This window comes from Anopheles gambiae, chromosome 3 (assembly GCF_943734735.2).
Source record: "Anopheles gambiae chromosome 3, idAnoGambNW_F1_1, whole genome shotgun sequence".
Taxonomy (NCBI): Eukaryota; Metazoa; Arthropoda; class Insecta; order Diptera; family Culicidae; genus Anopheles; species Anopheles gambiae.
In genome coordinates, this window is record NC_064602.1 from 46114895 (window position 1) to 46138693 (window position 23799).

The window sequence follows — 23799 nt, forward strand, 5'->3', positions numbered from 1 at the left end:
CTTTGTTGCCAGCCAAATTCAAACCAATTTGATTTTTGTATGGCAACATTTTCTATTTACCTTGGTCGTGGTAATCGGGTGTATGAAATGACCCAGCAGCAGTGTGCGTTTTGTTGACATCCGCTAAATTTGGATTTTAAGCATTTATAATACATTTTTTGGTGTATATTTCATTTTTTCAACACTTTATTCAACAAGTGAATGATAAAAAATAATCTCTGAGCTGTTAATTGGCAATTTTTTTACGCTAAACAATGTCAAAGCGAAATGTTGCCAGCATCATTCATAGACCACCTCAGCGATATGTTGCCGAGCAACAATGTTGCGCGCAACAAGATTAGACCGCTGCCTTAAAGGTTAAAACTCAACGAAATTTGAATCAAACTTCTTCCCACTTTTTAACGAAACAAATGTCAACACTGTAGCATTTTTTGACGAAATCAGTGTCAAACCCCGTCCTCCTCTTGACAAGAAGTGTAGAAAATTCAATAAGGCATTTTAATGAAAACAGAACAGTTTTTTCCTATTATTTTGGTACAGTTGTGCATTTTTGAAGCCGAAAAAAGGTTTCCCCATTTAGCCATTTGCTAGAGTCACACGATTGAGTAGCGTGCAGGAGGAAAACAATAATCCCTAGCCGAAAACAGTTGTTGCACCCAGTGTAGATGTGTCGCGATTTGGCGAAGTTAGTTGAAACCTGCGGCCTCTCTCTACCCACGACTTTTGCTGAAGGTGTAGTAAAGTGCTGGTAAACAGTTGCGCAAAACAGAAAATGCACACAGCCGTGGGAGAACCTTGCCAGCGTGTGGTGTGAAGCGAAATTTGTATAGACCCTGTGTCGGAATGTTCTGCGCCACTGCCACCGCCGCTATACTCCAAGACAGACGTCGCGTATCGGTTTGGTGTAGAAATTAATTCTGAACGGATAGGTTAAGCAAAAAAAAAAGAAAAGGTTGCAACAAGAATTGTTGGCTGTCTCGATCGTCGTCATCGCTGTTCGCTGGAGAGACGTGAAACAAGCCGTGTTTTTGCTAGACAGCATCCGTGGAAAAAAGGGTAGAAAGCTTATCCGTGGCAACAGCATCGTGTTGTCGTCGTCGTCGTCGTCGTTGGTGATGCAATGCGATCAGTGCTTCTAACGTAAGGGCAATCTCGTTTTGTTATTACTTTTTCCCATCGGTAGCTGCCCTCAACGAGCTCCATTGGAACCATTGCGAGACTGTGAATATAAAAACCACTGACAAGCAGTTTGTCTCCTGTTGGCACTGTGTATCGACCGAGAATATTGTTAGCAAGTACAGTTTGAGACAGACCGTTCCTTTGCCAGATCGCTGGTTTGCTTAAAAAAAGAAGACTCAACTGGAAGCACCAATTGTCATGATCACACACACATAGTTTATCTCTGTGTGTTGTTGCCTGCTGCTTCACCCGTTGTTGGTAACCAGCAGAGCTTGGAAATGGTTCGGTTCTATTTCCGGCCATCTTCATCATCGTACTGCTTGCCATCGGGTGGTGCGAACAGTGTCGCCTGATTGGTACCTGGCGCAGGAATCCTCGTCTTCCGCTGGTCCACCGTGGCTGAACTGAAGGCCGGCAAACGGTTACGTAATAATAAAAGCAGCAACATACCCGGCTGGGTATATTGGATTTAGTATAACAACAGTGCGCTTGGCCACTGCTTATCGAAGTCGACCTTGGCAACAAAACGAACAGAAAAGCAGGCAAGTAAAGCGCGCGCGGCCTGGTGCGATCGAACGTGTCAATTAGTGCAGTTGCCTCCCGAATAGAAAACGCAGAAAAGTAACCAAAGCAACCTCATCGACGGTTTCTAGTGCGCCAGTAAAAGGCCCCCCGTGCAAGAGAACGTCACACTTAATTGGTCACACACCAGTTATTTTCGCCATTTGGCAGTAACAGCTCAAGCCAACTAGCCTGTGCGCCCCCACTCAGTCGACTTCGTTCGCGGTTTTAGTTTTTTCCTTCGCGGCAAAGTTTTGTTGCTGTGGGCAAACCATTTCTTGCCTTCCGACATTTGCGTGCAGCTTTCCAAAGGCGCGCATTTGTTGCACCTTGCTTCCGTTCGCCGTCAGCACAATCAAACCAAACAATCGGGGCTCCGGGGCTGCCCGACCGTTCACTGGTAGGACACGACGCGACTGTCCTTAAACTGTTGTTGCTCTGCTCTTCCGCACGACCGTCGTCACCGTCGCCACACAGGAACGCCGAAGCAACGTGGTGTGAAAAGTACACAAGAGAAAACAAACCAACGCACCACCGTCGGTTTTGTTTTGCGCATCCATTGCAAAAGGCCTTACGAGTATTTACAAAACACAGATCATCCGGTTGGTGCGGGAACTGCGGTGGTGCGAAGCAGGGACATTCTTCTGCGTCTCTCAACAAGCGTGTGTCGTGCGCATCGTATGTTTGTGCAGGTAGTTCGACGTACGGAGCGAATGCAAACGCGAGTACATGTGCCCAGCGTACTGTTGTCCTGCGAGTGTGCCAATTTCTTGTAAGAACGGAAACATCCCGTGCCCGGATCCGGCAGGCATCAGCATTACATTCGGCATTTTCTTCCGCAAGCAGTAGTGTGTTCTAGCGGCTACAGCCATGGCTTTCAACGAGGTAGGTGTCTTTCTGAAAACATTACTAATTGTACGCTTTGTTATCAATTTTAGTGCATGAAGTAACTCTTCTCGCCCTCTCAACCTGGTTTGACCTGTATGTGCTTCGTATGGAAAGTTTGATTGCTCGGATGAATTATAATTGATAATACGCTAATACGGCTCGCGTTGCAGATGGACGTTGCAGGACATTAATCTTCTCCGACCAACGACCTTGACCGAAATGCTTCTAACGCTGCGGTTTCGTACGCTTCCGTAGCCGACAGCAAGAGGGCAAGCTGATTTTGTCATTTTTATCGATCAGTCTCACTGTACATTTCGGCGTGTTGGCAATTTCGTAACTGTAGGCATAACCAGCAGAAAGTAGCATATTTGGTATCTAACGGATGCTCTTTGCCTTTTCTTGCATTGTAAAATATCTCAATAACGAGCAGATTCCATTACAAACGTGTTGAAATGAGTATGATTGATACTTTAGCGCTTGCAAGCATATATCCAGTCCGATAGTAAAAAGAACCTTTGCATCCAATTGCATTGAGGTGAACGGTGTAAGTGTGAATGTGGCCCGCAAATGCGAAATGTCGGTTGCTAAATATAGCGAAATCGTTTTACCAACAGCAGCTGCACATTTTTAAGCTTACGATGTTATAAGAGGATCAGAAATAGCTGTCCTTTAGCTTAAAAAAATAGCAATTACTGCGTCTAGAAAGGAAACATTTTAATAGGTATGTTATGTCGGTTGTGTGCACTTATACCAAACTTGTGTAACGGTTTTGCTGACTTATACTAAAGTTGTATATTTTTTTTCTGATAAACTTATCAAAAACTGTATAAATAATATGCAGGCATGTACTACGATATTTAATTTTAGATGATTCATGCAATACATACAAAATGAAAGTGTACTACACGGTACCTAAACATATATAGCAAGATTAGAGTTTTTATTACGCAATATTGAGTTTTTTTAGTCAACAAACTCTTCCAGCACTAGGATTACGCTGCAAGCGCGAAGGCCAAAATCCCATTGGACTTATCGCAAAAATAGATACAGGATGTATAGCAAAACATTAGAGCGTGTTGTTTGTGGTTCAATTGAATGAATCACACATTCCGACGCGATTTTATACGGACAATACGGCCGTAGTGCAAGTCACACAGCCCATATCAGCCATATTCCGTACACAGTAAATGCTGTGTGACGGTGTGAAAAATCTTTCATCCGTACCAGACTTATAGATTGATAAGAGAGTGGATCGCTGGATTGGTTGCGTTTGGGGTTGAGCACTTTCCATGTGGTTGTGCTTATCTATATAACTGTTGCCATAAATTCTGTACGTGTTAACCGGAATCGGAACTGGTCGCAGTGTATAAAGTGAGGGAGGTTTCTTGGCTATTTTGTTGCGTTTTTTGTTGTTGTAATTTTACTCTTGTTTTGTCTTTTGTTCTATGTCGTCTATTGAATGCTGAATGAATCATATTAAAAACAGTTCGACTGTTAATATTGTTAGCATAGAGACTGCTTTTAATCATAACGCATGAAGCGTATTAATGTTGTTGTTCTACTTTTCCAGGTAGAACAGATGTAGACAGAATTTTTTACATGCTCAATTGGAAACCTCTCCGGGTTGTACAACTAACGATTAACTTTAGTGTCTATTCGGATGAAAACAAAAGTGCATTGAGACATTTGTGACACGCTGCTACTTCAAAACAATAGCTATGCGATTACAAAAAAAAAGTTTCTTAAGGAAAACGAAACCCTAGCCGAGTTAGTGGGTTGCGCATGATCGCGCGTGCGAAATGCTTTTGATACCTTTGGCCCTGCATGCAATTGGTTTGGGGTCACGCTGCTGTAGAAACGTTTTTTTTCCTACACAATTATGCACTGTCGTGATAATGATAATGAGTTTCCCGGCTATAACATACTTTTTCACCGTTTCAAACGATAACGATAGCAAGAAACCAGTTAAAGGAGTTTCGCACAACTTTCAACGCTTTTCCAGCCGGCAGAACAGTACGAAAATGATAATGCGCTTCTATTTGTTGTCTGGCAACTTTCGCTGCTGGGACATGCATTTCTCCAGGTGCATCATCGTACAACAAATTTGCATGTATCGTTTTTTTCCCGCGATATCACCTGCACAGCGAATGAGTAGTGTAGGGAAGTAAAATAGTGTGCCAGTATAATGATTTTTTATAACCACTGAGTTTTTATATATAATCATTTTGCTGTTGCCACGATCCTATAGTCACCGGTAATATTGGTGTGATGAATGATTGATATTGATTTCGAAAAAGACAATTAAAAAACTTAACCTTATTACTTGACTTAATTGATTGGCCTGTTTGTTAAACGATGTCGAAAGCATTTTAAGGTAAAAGACACTGGACTTGTCATGAATGTTACCTTCTTTACTAATCTAGGTTAGTTGAATGCGCGATCAATAACCTTTCCATAAAAGACGAGCCATCAAGTGTGTATAGTGAGTTGTGTTGTCGGGATAACGCATTAAGCACTTCAGACGATCGAAATGCTTACACGTGAATCGAAGTGCATAAGATTTGAACAATCAACGGATCGATCGATCGCTTACAACAGGGCTCTTTGGATTGTCTTGGTTCTTGAACTTCAATCAAGTATTGGTTTGGCAAGGCTCTTGTGCAGGGAGGTTTTATATCATTTCCAACATAAAGCATTTTTTCTGTATTTTTAAATTGTACTGCAACTTTTTGTAAAAACAAAAGCCAAATGCATAGTTTATTAATTGAATTTAATATATCAATCATGCACATGCTAGTGTTGTGTTTGGCGATGTGGTGTATTGATTTCATTTATGAATTTCATTCCTGTATGCACCATAATAGAGCAAATTTTCGACAGTCCAATTGGCAAAACGATGCTCGAAGACAATGGGTGGCAAACAAACGGGTTTCATTATTTCAGCTACAAAAGTAGGTCAAACATTGACTTGGGGTTGTTACATTTTCCAAGCCTTCCTCTATTCAACCTTCTCGTAGATGAGCAATGTCTTCAATGGGGCGCTTTGCGCAGCCCAAGAAGGAAAGTATCTGCTGAAAACACGTTCACGTTGCAAGAACTACTGTTGAAACGGCAGTTTTGCGGGAGATACCAAGATCAACAAGTCGCTCGCTTAGTCCGCGTACGCGTAGAAGGAAGTGGATCCGGTTACGAACCGTGCCGTTGACTTACTTCTTGTGACAGGTCGGAATGCTGATGTAGTTGCGTCGTCCAATGGCGTTTTGTTGCTGTTGGGCTCGGCCGGTGAAGCACCTTTTTCTTCCCCGCAAAGCGTTCCCAGGGCGACACAAACACACCGCGCGCGCACTCGCACGTCAGCAGCAACAATCTTGAGATTCCATTCCCTCCTCCGAATCGCCCGGCCCAGGAAGAAGAGAACGTGAATGACTGAGCTAATTTCTCCCACAAACCCACCAATCCCATCGAGGAAGTGGGCTTCATCCCAACCTGCCACCTGCCCCATCTGGCCGCATCCCTCCTCAAGGTCCCCTTTTCTCCTCCCCCCCCCCCCCCCGGGCTGCAGCTGCGGCACCGCACCAGCTGGGCGCAATAATCAACTCTCGAGGCAGGTCTTAGGCTCGCGCAGTCTCTAAACTCAGGCGCGTTCAGTATCTTTCTCCCCTCGGAAGCACGCGGTTGTGTTGTTTGCAGTGTACTGTATATTCGACTGTTTTAGCTGTGTGTCTCCAGGTGCTTTCTTTTGCTGTTTTGTTGGGTCTATTTTCGTCGGTCGGTTAAATTAAGATCGGGAAATACAAATCCGGATTCGGATTTGACCGAAACCCCGCTAGAGAGTCCCACCGAAACCCCGCTATGTGGCACTAATAATCGTGCATAATTCGTTGGAAGGGGTTGCCTTTCCTTTTGCTTACAAGATCGATTTAAGAGCTGTTCGAAATTAGATGATTAAAAGATCACATTTCGAATAGTTGCTTGTGATCTATATCGGATGTGGTGGTGGCTGTTGTTTTGTGTGATGAAGCGTTCAAACCAATGCCAGGAGGGTAGTGAAACATTATAATATGTTTGGTTGCAACAAGTATTGGAAAATAACCCACATTATATGAGTCATGCCCAGTTTCTTGGTGATGTATGCGTTTATCAGTGATGTGCTTGAAAGTGCTGGTGTATTGTGAGATAGCCACGATTGTTAGCAAAATTATCGCAAATACCTCGTTGGCCAGTGATACGCCGATTTATACCGGTGTTATATACGGTCCTTGAGAAGGGTGTGAGTGTCCTACGCCGGAAAGGTTTTTGTGCGATAGTGATTGATAATTGTACATCCTTTGTTTCGTTGCATACAATCGTACAATCGTGTACAATGGTATACTCGAGCCGCGATACCGGCAACTATCCAGTGTCCTCGCTGTTGAGGACCTCCGTTTCATACGATCCGGCCAATACGACGCCAGCCGCAGATTCCGAAATGACGTCGCATTCGTTGACCATGGTCGACGAAACGATTGTGCACGATTGGCAGATAAGCTCGGTGGGCGTCGGGTGCACCGCCGGCAACCAGGAGGCATTGTTGGCCGCCTACCATCAACCGTCGTGCACGCCGGAGAGGCCACTGTCGGCAGGTTCTGCTTCCACCTCTTGGTCTGCGGCAAGTGGCATTGAATCCGCAACGGATGAGTTCACCGTTAATCAGCATCATCATCATCAGCAGCAGCAGGAAAAACAGGTATCGAGTTCGGTTTGTTGCTTTTTTTTGGTTTGTTTGCTGCGTTCACTTCGTTTGCTACGGGATCAGTAGCTGGCGCTGGCTGGCCGGTTCTCTTATGCTGGGGAACACTTGGCCTAAATGTAGAGGAGGCAAGAAAATGTGGCGGTCAATGTGATAGGCAAAAGATGGCAGCATCATCAAGCGGCCTACAAAGCGTTCAGAAGCAATAGATGGGAACGATGGCAATGTAGGATTCTTCGCCTACCGCTTTACGGTATTTTGATAGCAGCCAAAGTGTTTGCTGCACATTATTTTGTTTGATTCGTGTACTGTTTTCATTTCACCGGTGCATGTGCTTGTGTGTGTTAGCTTTTTTTTAATGCGTTAACATTGTTCATTTGTTGGTGCGTTTTGAAGTGTTGGATTTTTTTCTGATCATTTTTGTGTTAAAAAAAACTCCAACCCTGCATATGGCGCTATTATCTTTTTAAACTGTTTGTTAAGAAAGTAGTTTAAAACACTTATTCTTGCACACCATTTATAATATTCATGAAAAAGAATAAGATCTCGAAGAACGCCAGGAAAGATGTCCTTCAAGAACAAGTTATCGAAAAAATAGAAATTGAGGGAAACTTATTATCTAATAAGTGTGAGATATAAAATAATAACATTGCTTGCATTGCTGCAATGCTAATAACATTGGGTAAATAACATTGCTGAAACACCACACTACCATTATTAGTCCATCGCTATGAAAGGTACATCTTTTTGTCGATTTTGACGAAATTTTTTATTCGGGTTTGATATTAGATGATAATTTTTATCATACTATTTCTTCTTCTTTTTACAATAACAAATATTTCACTTAGTTCTTGATTTAAAATAATATTTCAACCACCTCCAGCAGAGTGTTTTGTTTTTTCATCTACAAAAGGTTTCGATTTGAGTGGGATGCCTTTTTTTACATGAGTTTCTCATTTACTTTTACTTACTTACGAAACACCGCCAATTGGCGACGGCTGCTAGTGGTTTGTGGGATTTGAGTTTGTAAAAGTTGAACGACCCAAAAGCTCTGGTTGATTATTTCCTTTTCATATGCTACTTTCTTCGCTATTCGCTAGACAGGCAGTTAAGCTAGAAAACTCACATTACCAGGAGTACTCACTTTATCTCATACCCTTATTTTCTGGACTCTCTGTGCTATGAAGTGGCATGTATTGACAATATAACGGCACCATGTCACGAAGTGTCATGAAGAAACAATGTTCGATGAGAAATAGTTGTTAAATATATAGCTAGAAAATAGTTCAATATTTCACCTTTCATTTTATGATTTTTTCAATGTTTTGGATGATTTTTATGACTTCATCATCGTACCAAATCAACTTGGTAAGCGAAACTATTTGTAAGATTTTTTTTGGACACTGTGTATTTATGTTAAGTACAGAAGAAAAATCACGTTTATACAAAAGATCAATCGTATTAACGATTCAATTTACTATTCTACAGGGGTTTTCTAAAACTAATACTCTTCCATGATTCTTGCCCGTTTTGTGAAAGTATATAATGTGGAACCCGTCATAACGAATAGTCCTCATAACGAGTTTTTCGCATACCGAACAAATCGGAATGCTCAATAAATACTTCTAATAGCGTGCAAAATCTTGCATAACGAGTAAAATCATTTGTGCTTCTGGTGCGTTTTTCGGTGCCGATGAGAAATCAAGATCATGATCAATAAACATTGAGCATTTCTTTGATTTTGTTTATCGCTCATAAAACTATTGCCAGGTGGAAAATGTGTCGTAATAATTGTTTGAGTCACAATTGTGTGGTATATGTGTGCGAATGTTTCAAATGCGTTTTTCCTGGATCTATTTGCTCATGAAGGCGAGAATTTCCCCCTTCTAATTGCTGCTACTTGCAAGACTTCCTTATGACTACATATGTGACCTGCCGGTGTGTTATACATTTGATTGCAATGAATTAATAGACAATTTTAAAACCTTATTCGTGTTGAAGAATATTACCCCCCAAAAATTAAAACTATGATGAAACTTACTTATTTAAAAAAAAAATCTGGCAGGAAATGTCTATTTGCGGAACAACAAAACCTTCTTAGACACATCCCAAAACGTATCGTTCTAAAACAATGTATTTGGGAAATATTAAAGAAAACACTAAACCAATCGATCACTTTTTCAATAACGACAACGATGGTGAACTACCACCCAAGTGACATTTGCTCGATAATGTTTTTCCATATCTGCTCGATTAGTACTCGATACGCCTGAAATTGTGGATTTGTGTGTGATCAAATGTGTTGAAAGCGCTAAGATTTGGCGTGTTCGTAAATTTGACTTTCTTCTATCGATGAACTAGGGTAAATGTACCAATAGTGGTGCAATTTGTGGTGGTACAGATGTATTTTAATGGATTTAAACTGTCAGGAAGGACAATTTCTGAATATTTTAACACATAACAGTTGGAATATGTTTTATCTTCGCAATCACAATCATTTTTACCATGAAACACATAAAATTTACGAAAAAATACACATTTTTGTGATTGCTTCGTTGTACCTATAATGGTGGTATGGTTCCTATAGTCGTCGTATTGTGTTCCTATAGTGGTGGTAAACAAGGATGCCTCAAAACAGTGTATAATATCAATATAACTTAGTTTTGAAGCTGTTTTCGTGTGAATAGCAAGGATTACTGCAATAATAATGATTTCTTTCGTAATTTGATCGTAAAAAATGTATGAATTTGGTTGATGAAAATATTGACTAAAGTACTGAAAGTATTGACTGAAGTACCTGTCGTCCACCCATACCCAGAAGAGTTTGCTTGATTTGAAGTCGATTTTTCACTCAGCCAAATAAGCGAATTATGGCCTTTGTTTGGTAAATTACTTACAGAAAACTCATTTTTGTTGCTTATTTTAATGAAAACAGTACGACAAGTCAAAAATGTCGTTGAAAAAATCTAAAATTACCTGTTTTTATTGGTTTTAGAACTAGGACCACTATAGGAACATGCCTGTTTGGTGTACCTATAATGGCACTATCGTAAAAAACACTTAAAAATACGTAAACATGGTCAAAAGCCAATGAATTTGAATAAAACAATATCATTTGATAACAATTATGTTAAAAAACTAATAATTGCGTTGTTATGTGGTCATTTAGAACGTTAACAAAAATATGAGCATCGTTATGAAATCCTAAGGATTTTGGAAAAATGTTGATACCTTTTACAAAATAATGGATTTTTCGGTCACTAAGAAACGGAATGGCCCCATTTCATTTTTAAATCCTTTGTAAAAGACTAGAGAAAATTTCACACTATCGTATAAAACTTAACTACTATTAATTTATCGTACTAGCACCACTATAGGTACGTTTACCCTATGCCGTCGAGCTCATTTTACATTCGTAGCGTTGATTTTTCATGAAAAATAAAATCGAATTTTGTGTGACGTTATTTTATAAAAAATCGATATCATTTAAGTGTAAAATGGCTGCATGACCCACTATAACGATAGGAAACATCGTTTCCGATCGAATTTGTAAGAAAGCAACGAAAAAGTTGCATCACAGTTGATTTTACAGGACTTTTCTAAATTCTCTTAAACTGGTGCATTTTAAGGGAAGTTTAAGGCTCCAGTTTAAGGGAATTTGCTCGAATTCCCGGTTATTCATGCTCGAAAATGTCAATTGGGCAATATCTTCAATATCAATCAATATCTTCTCGATGCTAATAATGACAACATTGTTCGTATATGCCCTTTAGATCAACGCATTTGCGATCCCGAAACCCGAAAATCCCGAAAATATTTATTTTACTTTTTATGCAACTCAAATGGAAAAAAGCCTCCCGCGCAACGAGTTTTTCGTATAACAAGTGAAACACTGGAACGGATTAAAACTCGTTATGAGGAATTCCACTGTATATGCATGCTTGCAAATAGTGAATAAACCATGGAATTATAATTTTAAAACCTTTAAACATTTGAAATTTCTTTCTGAGAACTTGTGGAATGACGGTACGGTACATTTGGTTCTAAAATACAAACATAGGACTTTTCAGTTTTAAAATTGTACATAATAACTTTGACATCTCCTACCTAATGCAAATGCTGACGTACCTTTTGTATAGTGCATGGATATATTCTTCATGGATTTTACAAAAAGTCATTAAATTGTCCTACATAGGCTTTCGGTTGATGTCATTTTATCGTTTTAAGCATATATGTTATTCAAAATGTAACGATAATATAGGCAATAGAAGGGTTATCGTTTGGAAAGGCCAATACAAGGTCACATTTCATAAAATTTGGAACGGCTGAGGTAATAGTACCCGTACACTTGGCTTCAAGCAAGATTAATAAATTTAATCTAACGTTGGATAGATGGGAACACGTTCTACTCGACGTCAGTGTTATTACAGCGTTTACATGTTATTCATATTTCGCTTCAACACTTTTCCAGTATCGATCGGTGATGTTTTTACTCTCATGGTTTATCAGCTCGACACGGCTTGGTGTCGTGTGGATAATCGATGAAATATAGCTTCACAGATTAAGGCTGACAGATTCTATTATCTAGCCGGAAGTTAGCTCCCTTTATAGTAATCGGGTAGGACGCTCGATGTAATGAAAAGTTTATAAAAAATACAGCAACATAATACGCAAGTGTCCCTAACTGTAATAGGCAGATTTAGTATGTTGTAGCGCACAATATGGTTGTGTGTTGTAAACAATGTTTCCCATAATTTATACGCTTTAGCTTTTTGCTTTAGAATGTGCAATATGATTAGAATTGAAACTATCTATACATAATTAGATATCAAATCTTATTTGCGGCGAATCAGCGGACTAGTGGATAGAAAGAGACAATGGGTTTCGTCAGATTGTATCGTAGAAATGATTCTCGTCTAAAGGGACGTTTATAAAAAGTACTAAAAAGCCTGTACAATTTCAAAGTAGTATTCGTATGATTGTCACGTATTACAAACATCAATCTCTGTTTCAGACGCAAAGAACTATCATTGCTTTGCTTTTATGTTTTTTTTTTTTACAATAAATTATGTATGTACATAAATTTTATTAGCAATACATAAGCCTAACCCTTTCCGATTGCTATATTTTCCAATCGAGAAATGCGTTTCTTTCAAAGAATACGTAAAGGTTCAGTTGATTATGGTTCTGTCGTTGTTATACATCCTTTGACGGATTTTGTAGTTTGATATATTTTTTTTGCATCATGTTTGAAAGATGAGATCATGTTTAGGTTGATAGGAATTGTCCGGCCCTATTGTTTATATTGTTTTTAGTCAAATTTGGTGTAAAAAACTCTTAGGCATCGCCTAGAATCTCTAAATGTTCTATTTCACGTAATTTGTTTTGGTCAGGAGCAGATGCATGCTTTGACTTCACGATATCTCTGCGAAACCCGGTGTTTTAATAAGGTGGTTTGTGAATTGCTACGCATGGTTCGTCGCTTGAAGAATGTTCTGACTTTTTCTCCCAACATTTTTTGCAGCAGTAGTGTGTGCTTTATTTCGTAGCAGTGTGCTTTACCACTCTCGAAGTACAGGCGGTCCCCGAGATACACGGTTAATGGGGACCGAAAACGGCCGCAAAATACCGCGTATCTCGAATTTCCGCGTAAGTCGAATCTCGTGATTTCCAGCTAAAATATCACAAATTTTCGTGTAATTTTGCAAATAGGGGGCGGTTTTAGTCAGTTTATGAGTTATTTGATATGATTCTGACTGAATATAACTGTTTTAAACCTTTTGAAATAGTTTTTAACATTCGATCAAAACGGAAATTATTTGGCAATTTGCAATTGATGTGTCAAATCAGTACAATTTGCTCAAAGAATTGTCAAATTTAGAAAACCGCGTATCTCCGAATCCGCGTATAAGAGGTACCGTGTATCTCGGGGACCGCCTGTACTCCTTTTTATTCTCAACGCTCTCACGCATTCGCCAAAGTGCGAGCGTAGTATCGAACATGGCTGCTTCATTCATATTTTGTTCTCTCTTCGTCTGAACTGCTCGAATATAACTCGAATCGTAATAATGGTCTCTCTGTTGTCGCTCGAATTGCTATGTCATCCTTTCGGCGGCTCGGCTCTCGTCGGTGTGTTATGGTTTCGAACTATCCTTCGCACGAGCTGCCAACGGCGTTTCACCGATACTCTCAAAACAGAAGTCCTTCAGCTGTGGCAAGCACCGCTTGGTCGTTGTGTTCCCTCATACGAAGCGATCGAAAATTATCCTTCCGTGATTTTGGGTGGTGCAGGAAAAGTGAAAGTTTCGCCGTTTAATTTTCATTACGTTTTGTGCTGCTTCTCTTCCAATTCCACCATCACGTCTAACCTGACGTTTTTTGTGTGGATTGGACACGACTTTGCTAGATTTAATGTGAATTTTACATTACCTACCCGATGCCTGTCGTGTGATGTGTGAGTTTGTGTGTGTGATCCGCATTAAAGCTGAATGAATCTTTCGTGCCTTACTGTTGGTTGATAATGTCACCAGGGAGCAATTTGTAGCAGAACCCACAAATTGCAAACATATGTCCGGTTTTCTGAGTTGTGCAACGATTAATTATTGCTCGAGCCTAGAATTGCTTGTGTGTGAATGTGCGAAGCGCTTCTGGTGCTAGTAAAAACGCAAAGTTTGTCCGCTTCGCAATAAAGTGTCTTAAATAACACTAGGGAAAACTCATCACCGTTGCGATAGTACGATAACAAATTGCAACCATTGATAATCGCGTGCAGCGGTGTAAGGCTGGTGCGAAGAAGAAAAGAATCAACTTCTTCAAGTACATCCTTTCTGTTACGATATTTCGCCGTTGGAAAACAGTCCACAAGGCTGAGGAGTGTCCATCGCCCACTGGATTTGCGATGGTGCTCCAAAATGCCTCTGGGATTGCAACAACCACCACATCCGCCTCTGGCAGTGAAGGAACGTCTTCCGGCCACTGTGGCCAACAGTACTCCGATGCCGGTGTAGTTGGCTACAATGGAGACGGAAATGGCAATGGCACTGGCCATCACAATGTCAGCTGCATCCTTTCTTCGCCATCCTCATCGTCATCGATCCACTCGCCGGGCATCGATTGCAACCGGAATCGAGTGATAGCGAAGGTAGACGGAATGAAATACCAACATCGTGAGTCATCAGAACTGATGTGTCATAGCCCCAACAGCAACACCAACCACAACTATCATTATAACAATAATAATAACAATAATAACGAAAACTGTGGTGGTGGTGGAAAACGTCAGCATCCTACGGCGAGTGGAAAAGGAGTTTGTGCTTCGTTTTTCTCTTCGGCTCGATCCCCGCAACAGCAAAAAGATGCGGGAAAGATATGTTCCAGGACGAAGCCGCTCAATTCCGGATGCCGTATGTCCATGGTACGTTGGAAGGAAGTTTCATTTTGCAGAAGGAGCTAATGAAATTTTCACATACATTCTTCCCTGGGATATTAGTTTCTGACTCTAACTGACCACTGGTTTTGTTAGAGCCCTCTTTTGTTGAAAAGTGTGATGATATTTGTTGTTGAAGTCAGATCACAAGAAAATATATTTTCATTGGTGTACGAGGTGCCTACAATGTTTTTCAGCTTTTGATAATCCTATATTCCCTGCATTAAGAAGCTGTTTGAATGTGTTTATGTACATTGACAACTTTAAATTTGAAAATAATTTTATATATGCATGGTTAAACAAGAACTTTTAATTTATTTAAATAAATATCCTCCATGCTAAAGAACAATCATATAAAAAGAGATTATTTAAGATCCGATAAGTTTCGGTAGGGATAGGGCATGCAAGGCACAGACGTATAACGTTTTATAACCAAAATTAGTTCTCCTTGTAGTAGGAAACTTATTTGCATACTTGACGTCAAGCGGACGTTAGAAAATTACGAATATGAATAATAACTTTTTATTGGATTAAATCGTCGGAGAACCAGCGGGAGCAGTAAACGTACGTTTAGACTGTTCGTTGGCGTCGCAGGCAGTTTTGTATTGATATTTCTCTGCGTTAGCCTTTTTAGTGTATGTGCTAAACACTTTCATACGTTAGTGGAAAATAAATCGACCAGTAGAGACTTACACGATACGGGGGTTGCGCTATAGTTATTTTCCTGAAAGCAATTCTATCCCCGAAGCGTTTCTTGCCGACGAACTTTATCGTCCATCATTGAGCCGGAAGTGTGGTTTTGTATGTTATTTTAGTCACTGTGTGGGTTTCTAACGCATGGTTGAATGTGTTCCTTTGGAATGAATTTGAAGTTGTTTTAATTAGGCGAATCTTGGTATGTAAGAATCGTGTTGTCCTATGTATCTAGAACTTATATTCTCTAATACTATAAATTTAACTCCAAGATGGGTTTTCATAACACGATACTAGTTAAAGTAATGATGTGTTTGCAATAATTCTAATTAAGTTATGAAATGACAGATTTTTCTTGAATTTTTTGCGGATCGTTGTAGTGAACAAGCTATTTTTGAAATATATCTATCCGTCCTTATTAGCCCTCAGCGATAGATACGGCCCTTATCGTTCGGATACGTTATAATTAATCTATTATCCTTTTAATGCAAAATCCTTTGTATTGTCATTTCCAATTTTTGTGTGTAACCATCGATCGATATGGTCTATAAATAGCATATTCGCGTAAAATCTCGTGAATGATACTATTTATGCGTAGCATATATATTATGTGACAGCAATACTGCAAAGCCGTCCCTCCTGAATAAAAAAAATATATATATATTATGTGACAAAGCTTATTTTCCCAAGCTAAAAGTATGCAATAAAATAATTGAAAAGACTGTGGTCTTTTCAAAGGAATATACGTACAGAAAAAAAAACGTTTCAATAAAACAGAAAATCAAAATCGCTTACGGATGTTGGTTCCCCTACTTTTACATTTCGGGAAACGATATTATCGATCGCTAGGGTGGTTAAACTAGCACACCTATTAATCGATGAGCTGTTATTCAAATGAGCAGTGGCTGTACTTGAAATATTTGCATCATATCTTGGGTCCAGATTATAAAGACAGGATCACTTTCTCCTTTCAGTTATTCGCTCTCTCCCTTACTGTTTACTGTTGACAGCAGGATCGAATGTGGTATGGACTAGTTGGTTATTATTTTTCTTCTGCTTATTTGAAGCAACATGTAATGGGTCAGATTTAGAGTGACACAGGTGTTCAACCCATGCTTCAGGAGTTTTGAAAGTCTCAAGTAGTTTTCTCTTTTTTCATAAATTTTAATAGGAATATATTTTAACGAATGTCGACCGCATTTTTTAACTGTTAAACGTCACGTGTTAGCAAAGTTACTCGTTACTCGTAAACATAAATCATATGCTAAAATAAATGAGCACGGGAACATATTGGATCGGGCGACACTTTGCGTTCTAAGGCACGTGTTGGCTGATGTGTAGCCCTAAGCAGTCGGTGCCGTACCCGAATAAACAAACATTGCTTTACTAGCACGGCTATAAACCGTCACATTCAGGGTAGCTTTCGCTAAGCTTTTGAAATGAGAAATTAAAAATAGCTATACTTCCATTCGGCTTTTCTGCGCTCAACTAGAGGTAACTTTGAAATGACACGTTTTTCTTGTATGGTTGTATGCAGCGACTTGGAGCATTATTAAGCTGTTTTTTTGCACCTCTTTGAAGCGAACTGTGGGATTTAGAACTGAAGACCTACAGCAACGTGACAAACGTGTCTTTGTTGTCTGTACGTACGGCGTCATATTGGAGAGCCATTCAATCATTGTGAATGCACAAAGTGCTAAATGTAAGCACTCCAAACACAACCAAACGTGAGTGTTATTCTCGGGTTCAGAAATTATCACTCCATCAAAAAAGCTTGTTGAGAAGTCCTTTGCAGATAGTCGGCTAAGTGGTGAAATAAGCAATAATCTAAAACAACATAAAAAGCAATGCAAACATACATTTGCTATAAATATTATAAATAGTTTGGGTTATTTCATGCGATGTATTAATATATCCGCATCTTTTAAGAGTGTATGGCTCATGCAAAACAAATGAAAAGTTTAAATGATTTAAGTTTAATTTCCGCTAAATTTAGTGCCATTATACCTTGCTTTCTAATTTTAATCATTTTTCTTGTTCTTCTATTTACAGGTGAGTTAGATGATGTGTTTAAAAATGATAGGAACAGGAGTTGATGGCACAAAATGTAAACTGATCGGTAAGAAATAATAATACGACACAATTGGGATGCGTTAGTCACTAAACATTTGGTCAAGTTGTGGCTTGACATTTTGTTGGTCCTTGAAAAGATGGTGAAAGTTGAAAGATTGATTTAAAAATTAGTTACAATTCTATCTAGTTCAGCCAAGTCTTCCTTGTTAGTACTGCTGTGGTGTGAAAAGGCAACAATGCATTCTGATGATTAATAATATAATACAGTGGAGTGCCGTTTATCCGGGTTTCTCGGGACCTGACCTCGCACGGATTAGCGAATAACACGGATAATGAGTCAAATTATATATTTTACCATCAATTCCTGATTAAGTTTTGGAAAATATTCTTATTTTTTGCATCCAGGTAGAATTGTAAGAGTAGAGATTTAACTTTCGCATTAAAGTGTTTTTTTTAACCATGTAGTTAAATTTTAAAAAATATAGAAAATGCTGGAAAATCTTAATAATTCATATGTTGTCAACATTTTTTTCTTCTCGATAGTATGAACATATAATATAGGTTCATTTATGTAAAATAAATATATTTTAGCGATCTTTGCTTACACCATAGCCTCTTCATTTTGGTCCTGTCAAAACATACCGACCATTTTACCCCAAACTGGAACGACCATTTTGCCTGAAGCTGGAATGACCATTTTGCCCCAAGCGAAACATTTAACATACTTAAAATTAAAATAACTTTCATTAAATTGAAATGCTACTTTTTTCGTGTCAATCATAAATAAATGTCATGTGCCTAGATACACATTATTTTTTCTCTAATTATGTGCTAAATTCTTACGAAAGCTTATTTTGAGACGGTCAAAATAACATTGTTTTGAGGAATAATTTTATTTTCTGAATTATTATTTTTTTTTTAATCTTAAGGCAGGGCTACATTGATCGTACTGCATAGCGTAATTTCGATTTTCATTAGCGCATCTGGCGGCGGCTGACTGAAGAATTTGCCAAACAATTTGTTGCCGCTTCAGAAAATATGTTATTTTTCCATGTTTTTTACTTAAACTGGTCTGGAAAAGCTATGAAGTTGATAGATAAATATGTTGTGCAAATATTTCAGCCATTTTCGCATAAAAAAAAACGATGAAAAAATAACTTAAATTTGAGATCCAGCATGACCATTCCCTCGACGACCAAAAAAAGCATCCACCAGCTTCCGCCAGATGCGCTAGTGAAAATTAAAATTACACTACGGAGTTCGGTCAATGTAGCCCGGCCTTTAGGTAATGAAACATTCATGGTTTGCTTAAAACATTGTATTTGATGTTTTTAAATCATTAGAAGTAATTTTAAACATTTTTGCCATTTGCCAAAAATCCAGGTGATCATTTCGTCCCATCCAACTATGCTCCCCTACTTAACGATCTATCATTAATTGGGTCAAGAAGGGTATAAAGTTAAAAGGTTGGCGAATGATGCCAATCTGCTCAAAGTCTCTATAAAAATAAAGAAAAGAAAGCTGAAAGGTGATGTTTCAATGTATCAAATGAGATGTTGTAGTCAAATAACTAATAGGACGAAACTGTGAGAAATATACACCAAAAGATCAGTATATCAATAAATTCTTAAATACTTAAGTCTTCTTAGAATCGTCTTAGAAGTCTTAGAATCGTAGTTGGACTATTTATACTTAATCTTGCCAACATATGTTTTGTCGCAAAGATAATCTGAGCAACCATGCTGCCCTGGAATATTGTACCACTGCGTGTTTTCAAGAACATATAAATTGTCCTAATTGTATAAATTTGTCAATATTAAATTCAAACAAAATTAGAAACTCAAAAATAGCGGAAAAAACACGAACAGGAAGGAGTTTTTTCCGCTATTTTTGAGTTCCTAATTTTGTTTGAATTTAATATTGACAAAGCCTAACATTTTATGCATTTTGCTGAAAATAGTCTGGTAAAGAAAGAGGAAGTCGAATTTAATGTTTATCTTGCACCTTTGTGTATTAGGTTATATTTTTAATACTTTTAATTTTAATATGTTTATGTTACATGTTTGACATATTAATGTAATATTTTAATATTTTAATTTCAAATTCATAGAAGTTTGGGTGATTGTTTAAGCGAATGGTTAACAACTGACCACGACATGAATAGAACGATTGAACTCTCTGGTTTCATAAAGTTTTATATCACGTTTTTGCTAGCTGCATGAGCAAAGTGACTGCATTTTTGCAACTGGGGTTAATAGGATTTTCGTGCTACTGAATAACACACAATACATTTGATGGAAGAGTTAGTGATGTGTCAACCGAATGAGGAAGATATATTTCAAAACACTACTGTGTTTAGAATGGCTTGAATCTGACAATGTTTTTTATTTAGTTAAAAAATGCAACGAAAATATTGTAATTTAACTTTTTTGTAACTAGGGTCATCAATTTGTATTTAAAAATCATGTAGTTTTAAAGCATTTTTTAAACATACATTAGCTCAAAACAAGATTGTGCACTCAATTTAACTATTATTTATAGAACTATTACAATAAGAACGGTCATAAACAAATGATCATTAAAGTGCACTAGTTTGTACATCGGGTTTACTGTTTGCCACCAGCTGATGCCAATAGCAACAAATGATCTGCAGTGCTCGATTATACCCAGGTGTTGGTTACATTCAGGTCTGTTTAACGTTACCGGTATGTACACGTGCTTATCGTTGTGTTCGTGAAGCTTTCAACCCCACACTGACTCCCACTGGGGCTCCATTCATAGCAACATCGCACGGCAATCGACGTGGTACGGTGGAATGTTTATGTACAAGCATATGTTTTTTTCTCCGTTGCAAGACACCCCCTGGTGATGTATCTTTGGCCCACGTACTCTTAAGCACGGTTTTCCAACAGCAGCATGTTTTCAAGCATGTTGAATCATTCCGGCCGGCCGTTTGGATGAAACTTTCTGTAGCACAACACGCGCCTTTCGTTGTGATCGTGCCGGAAGAGCGAACCACACGGCGAGAGAAACTGAGCTTCGCGAGATACGTCTCCATCCGCCTGTTCCGCGGGCACCGCTTAGCTTAGCCCTAGAGTGCATGCGCCACGCATAAGGTAGACGGGCGCGTCGTAATGGTTGGTTCGTATAATGGGATTGGTCGCTGTGTGTCCGCTTTCGTAGGGCTTTTTGAGCTGGGGAAGCCGTGAGACGGGGGAACACACGCGGCCAAGCGGTATGTGTTCGTTTCGTGCGCGACGCGGCTGATGCCGTTGCGCGATCGGTTTAGGCGTTCAGTTTCAGTTGAACTTTCGGTCGGTAAACGCTACGGCAACGAACGCTTATTTGGTGCCCGCGGCGCGAAATTAGCAGCCCGTAAAAGCTTCAGTGGCTTGTTTTTCAATAATGACTTTAAAATATTGTTGAAAGTTATTGATGAATCGAAACCCTGACGGAAGTTTTCTACGGTTCTACGGTTGGTGTACATTTAGTGTAAAATGTATGTGTTTCTTCTCACAGTTCGTTTAAAAGCCTACGTCGGCTGATGGGAAATTGAATGGTGTTTGTGTGTGAATTTTCGACCTGTGCCTCCAGTTGATCAATGATGTTGTTGTTTGTAATTCTCGTGTAATTCTTGTTTGTGAATGGTGGTGTTTTCCAAATTGAATAGAAATGCGATATTCTGTGATTGTTATCGATAGTTCGTGGCATGTGAAAATTATACAGTGCTTGAACATATATCAAGAAGATTTCCTGTAGTGATTATAGATGTATTGTTAATCAAAACTGCGCAATCGCATAAACAACAAACAACAGTGTTAGTTAAAGTGAAGGGGGAAACATAATACAATATAAAAATTCTTATAGTGCGTGATCTTGAAATAGCGTATTGTGTGCCGACGAATTTGATTTCATTTTAATTTATTTGATATAAAATTATTTTGGCACATTATTTCTTTACATATTGCTGGTTAAAACAATTGTAATTATACACACTATTCGCTGAGCAGAGCAGTTGTGCTAAGTGCTAATTAGTATAACAATTTGATGTGATATTAAAGCACCTCGCTTAAGTGTGGTGTAAAATGTTATGATAAGAAATTGTGAATGACTCGAATTGGGAACGCTCGAGAAGTATTTTTAGATTATCTTTATCTTATATCGTGGATTACCAGTCTTGGTGTTCCCTTTAGCCTTTTTTTATTGCGCCGTATGCGTACGAACGATATGTCGCTCTCAATGGGATTGTATGTTCTGTTGTGTTCCATTTTTAAGAATGTTTACCTGCCTTCTTTGTAGTAATGCTGAAGGCCAAGATAAAAGGAAACAGATCTGTTTTTTAATGTCGAGACACTTCTTTACCAACATGAAAAATGTTTACTGACATGATTTGAGGAAAAGCTTAAATAATGAGCTTTATGAGAGATTGCCGTATTATTTGGATCATTAAAAGATTATTCTTGGGATTTTAAGCCCATAATTTTCCATTGCGTTGTATGTTTTTGTAAAGCATTAAATGTGTAATAATAATAAGTTTTAATAAAACTTAAGCTATACGACCATTTTGGACCGTTCGTGTTGGATAAACAAATCGTTCGTGCTGAATTGAATACAGTCTTGTTTGTTTAAACATTATGAAGTTTAAAAAACTAATAATTTGCAGATACTTTTCGTTCATTTGTATATCTGCCAGTTATTGATGCATGGTACTTTTTATTAAAAAAAAATACAGGTCATTGGACATAGTCAGACATAGTTTTATCTATTAAGTTACTTAGCTCTACCGTTTGTAGCACTGTTGTATTTTGATTGGTTATGAATTCTATATATATAACTACTTTTTTTATTTTTGTGATTTTCCTGCTTTTCTAATATTTTTTAACACTGGTTTTGCTAATTCTTCAAAACTAGGTAATGTTATTTGTAGTTCGTATGACATAGTCTTTAAAATTTTCCATTGGTTTTCAACTGCAGTACATTCAGTAAATTTGTGTTTTGTAGTTTCACTTTTTTAGTACTTGGATGGAGTTTTTAATGTCTTTTGGCAAGGCGAACGAACACCATAGTGTGGTAAAGCGAAACATGCTTGCAGTTTTATGATATCGGTCCGCCACCAAATGGATACAGATTGATTTAGTGCGGTCCGAAAAATCCTAATTTTTTGGGCGAAGACGAAGTCGGCAGAGTGCAATAGTTTTCAGTAATGGGTTTGATAAAAACTAGAGCATAACGAGTGAGACTGTATCATCTCGCTGCTCGCTAAACGTGAAAAGTAATTTTCAAGTTCAATTCACTTGTGGAATGTTGGACATTTCATAGGCTTGCTTGGAAAGATTGCAAGTTTTGAGTAAAGAGAACGTTAGTGGTAATATTTTCTAATTGGTAAATGTTTTGTATGCGAACAATACATATGACCATGTGTATATTAAAAAATGACGTCGTTGCTCTTGATAAGTTTAGTTGCCAATAACTATCAACAAAGATTGTATTAAACAGGATAGTTATATAGTGATAATGAGGTAGCCCTAGAACTACTATACTTGATATGCTTAAAAAGAAGCTAAAGAGACTAGGTTGTATCTTTATCGTATACATTCATTCGTATTTGCGAAATTAAATATAACGAATCATTCGCAAGATAGTGAAAATACACACTTACAACAGTCAAATTTGAAAGCTTTCTGCTGTGCAGTGCGAAGTTATCATTGAAAGGGGAACGCCAAATCGACTGAAGATTTTAACCATGCAGCACAGGGCGAGTTTAGTGTCGTTGGTGGGCTTAAAATAAACTCCAAACCTGTTCGATGAACCGGTTGAATTTTGAAAAGAAAAAAAAAGTACAAATACACACAATCGGGAAAGAATGCGCGAAACGTATGGTTAACTGTTTCGCTGATGATAAAACTCTCCCACCAAGATAAAGTGCTCATCTAGCACTGTAAGCGTTGACTTTGTATTATTTATACTTCGTGAAGCTAAATATCGATCAACAAATTCGAAATAAGTATCCGAAGTTGACTTTACATTCTTCTGGAAATCCAGCCGCCCGCGGCTAAAGGAATTCTCTCTACCTGTCTTCAGAAATTCATTTGTATGCAAATGATTCTGTATTCAAGGTGAAGAATTTAAAAAAAATCTATTCCAATGTGTCGATTGACGGTTTCGAGCGGATCCATGTCTCCAGTCTTCACACCAACGTTTCTGGTATACGTTCGAATGTGACGTTTCCCTCATGATTTCTCACAGTGGA

At 38.5% G+C, this 23799-nt stretch overlaps 1 protein-coding gene across 11 annotated transcripts in view; it reads left to right on the forward strand.

Annotated features, from left to right (window-relative positions):
- Nucleotides 1–442: 442 nt before the first annotated feature.
- LOC1279381 (serine/threonine-protein kinase 4 homolog A) overlaps nucleotides 443–23799 on the forward strand; it is a 46692-nt gene continuing 23335 nt past the window's right edge. For 2 of the 11 annotated variants that reach the window (XM_061653108.1, XM_061653112.1), the window contains exon 1: nucleotides 443–2625. In XM_061653108.1, coding sequence (XP_061509092.1) covers nucleotides 2611–2625 — 15 coding nt within the window. In that variant the 5' untranslated portion in view covers nucleotides 443–2610. Of the gene's footprint in view, nucleotides 2626–6287; nucleotides 7355–13526; nucleotides 14499–14571; nucleotides 14772–20837; nucleotides 21049–23799 lie in introns of those variants that run through there. The other 9 variants (XM_061653102.1, XM_061653104.1, XM_061653109.1 and 6 more) reach the window with 8 other exon arrangements.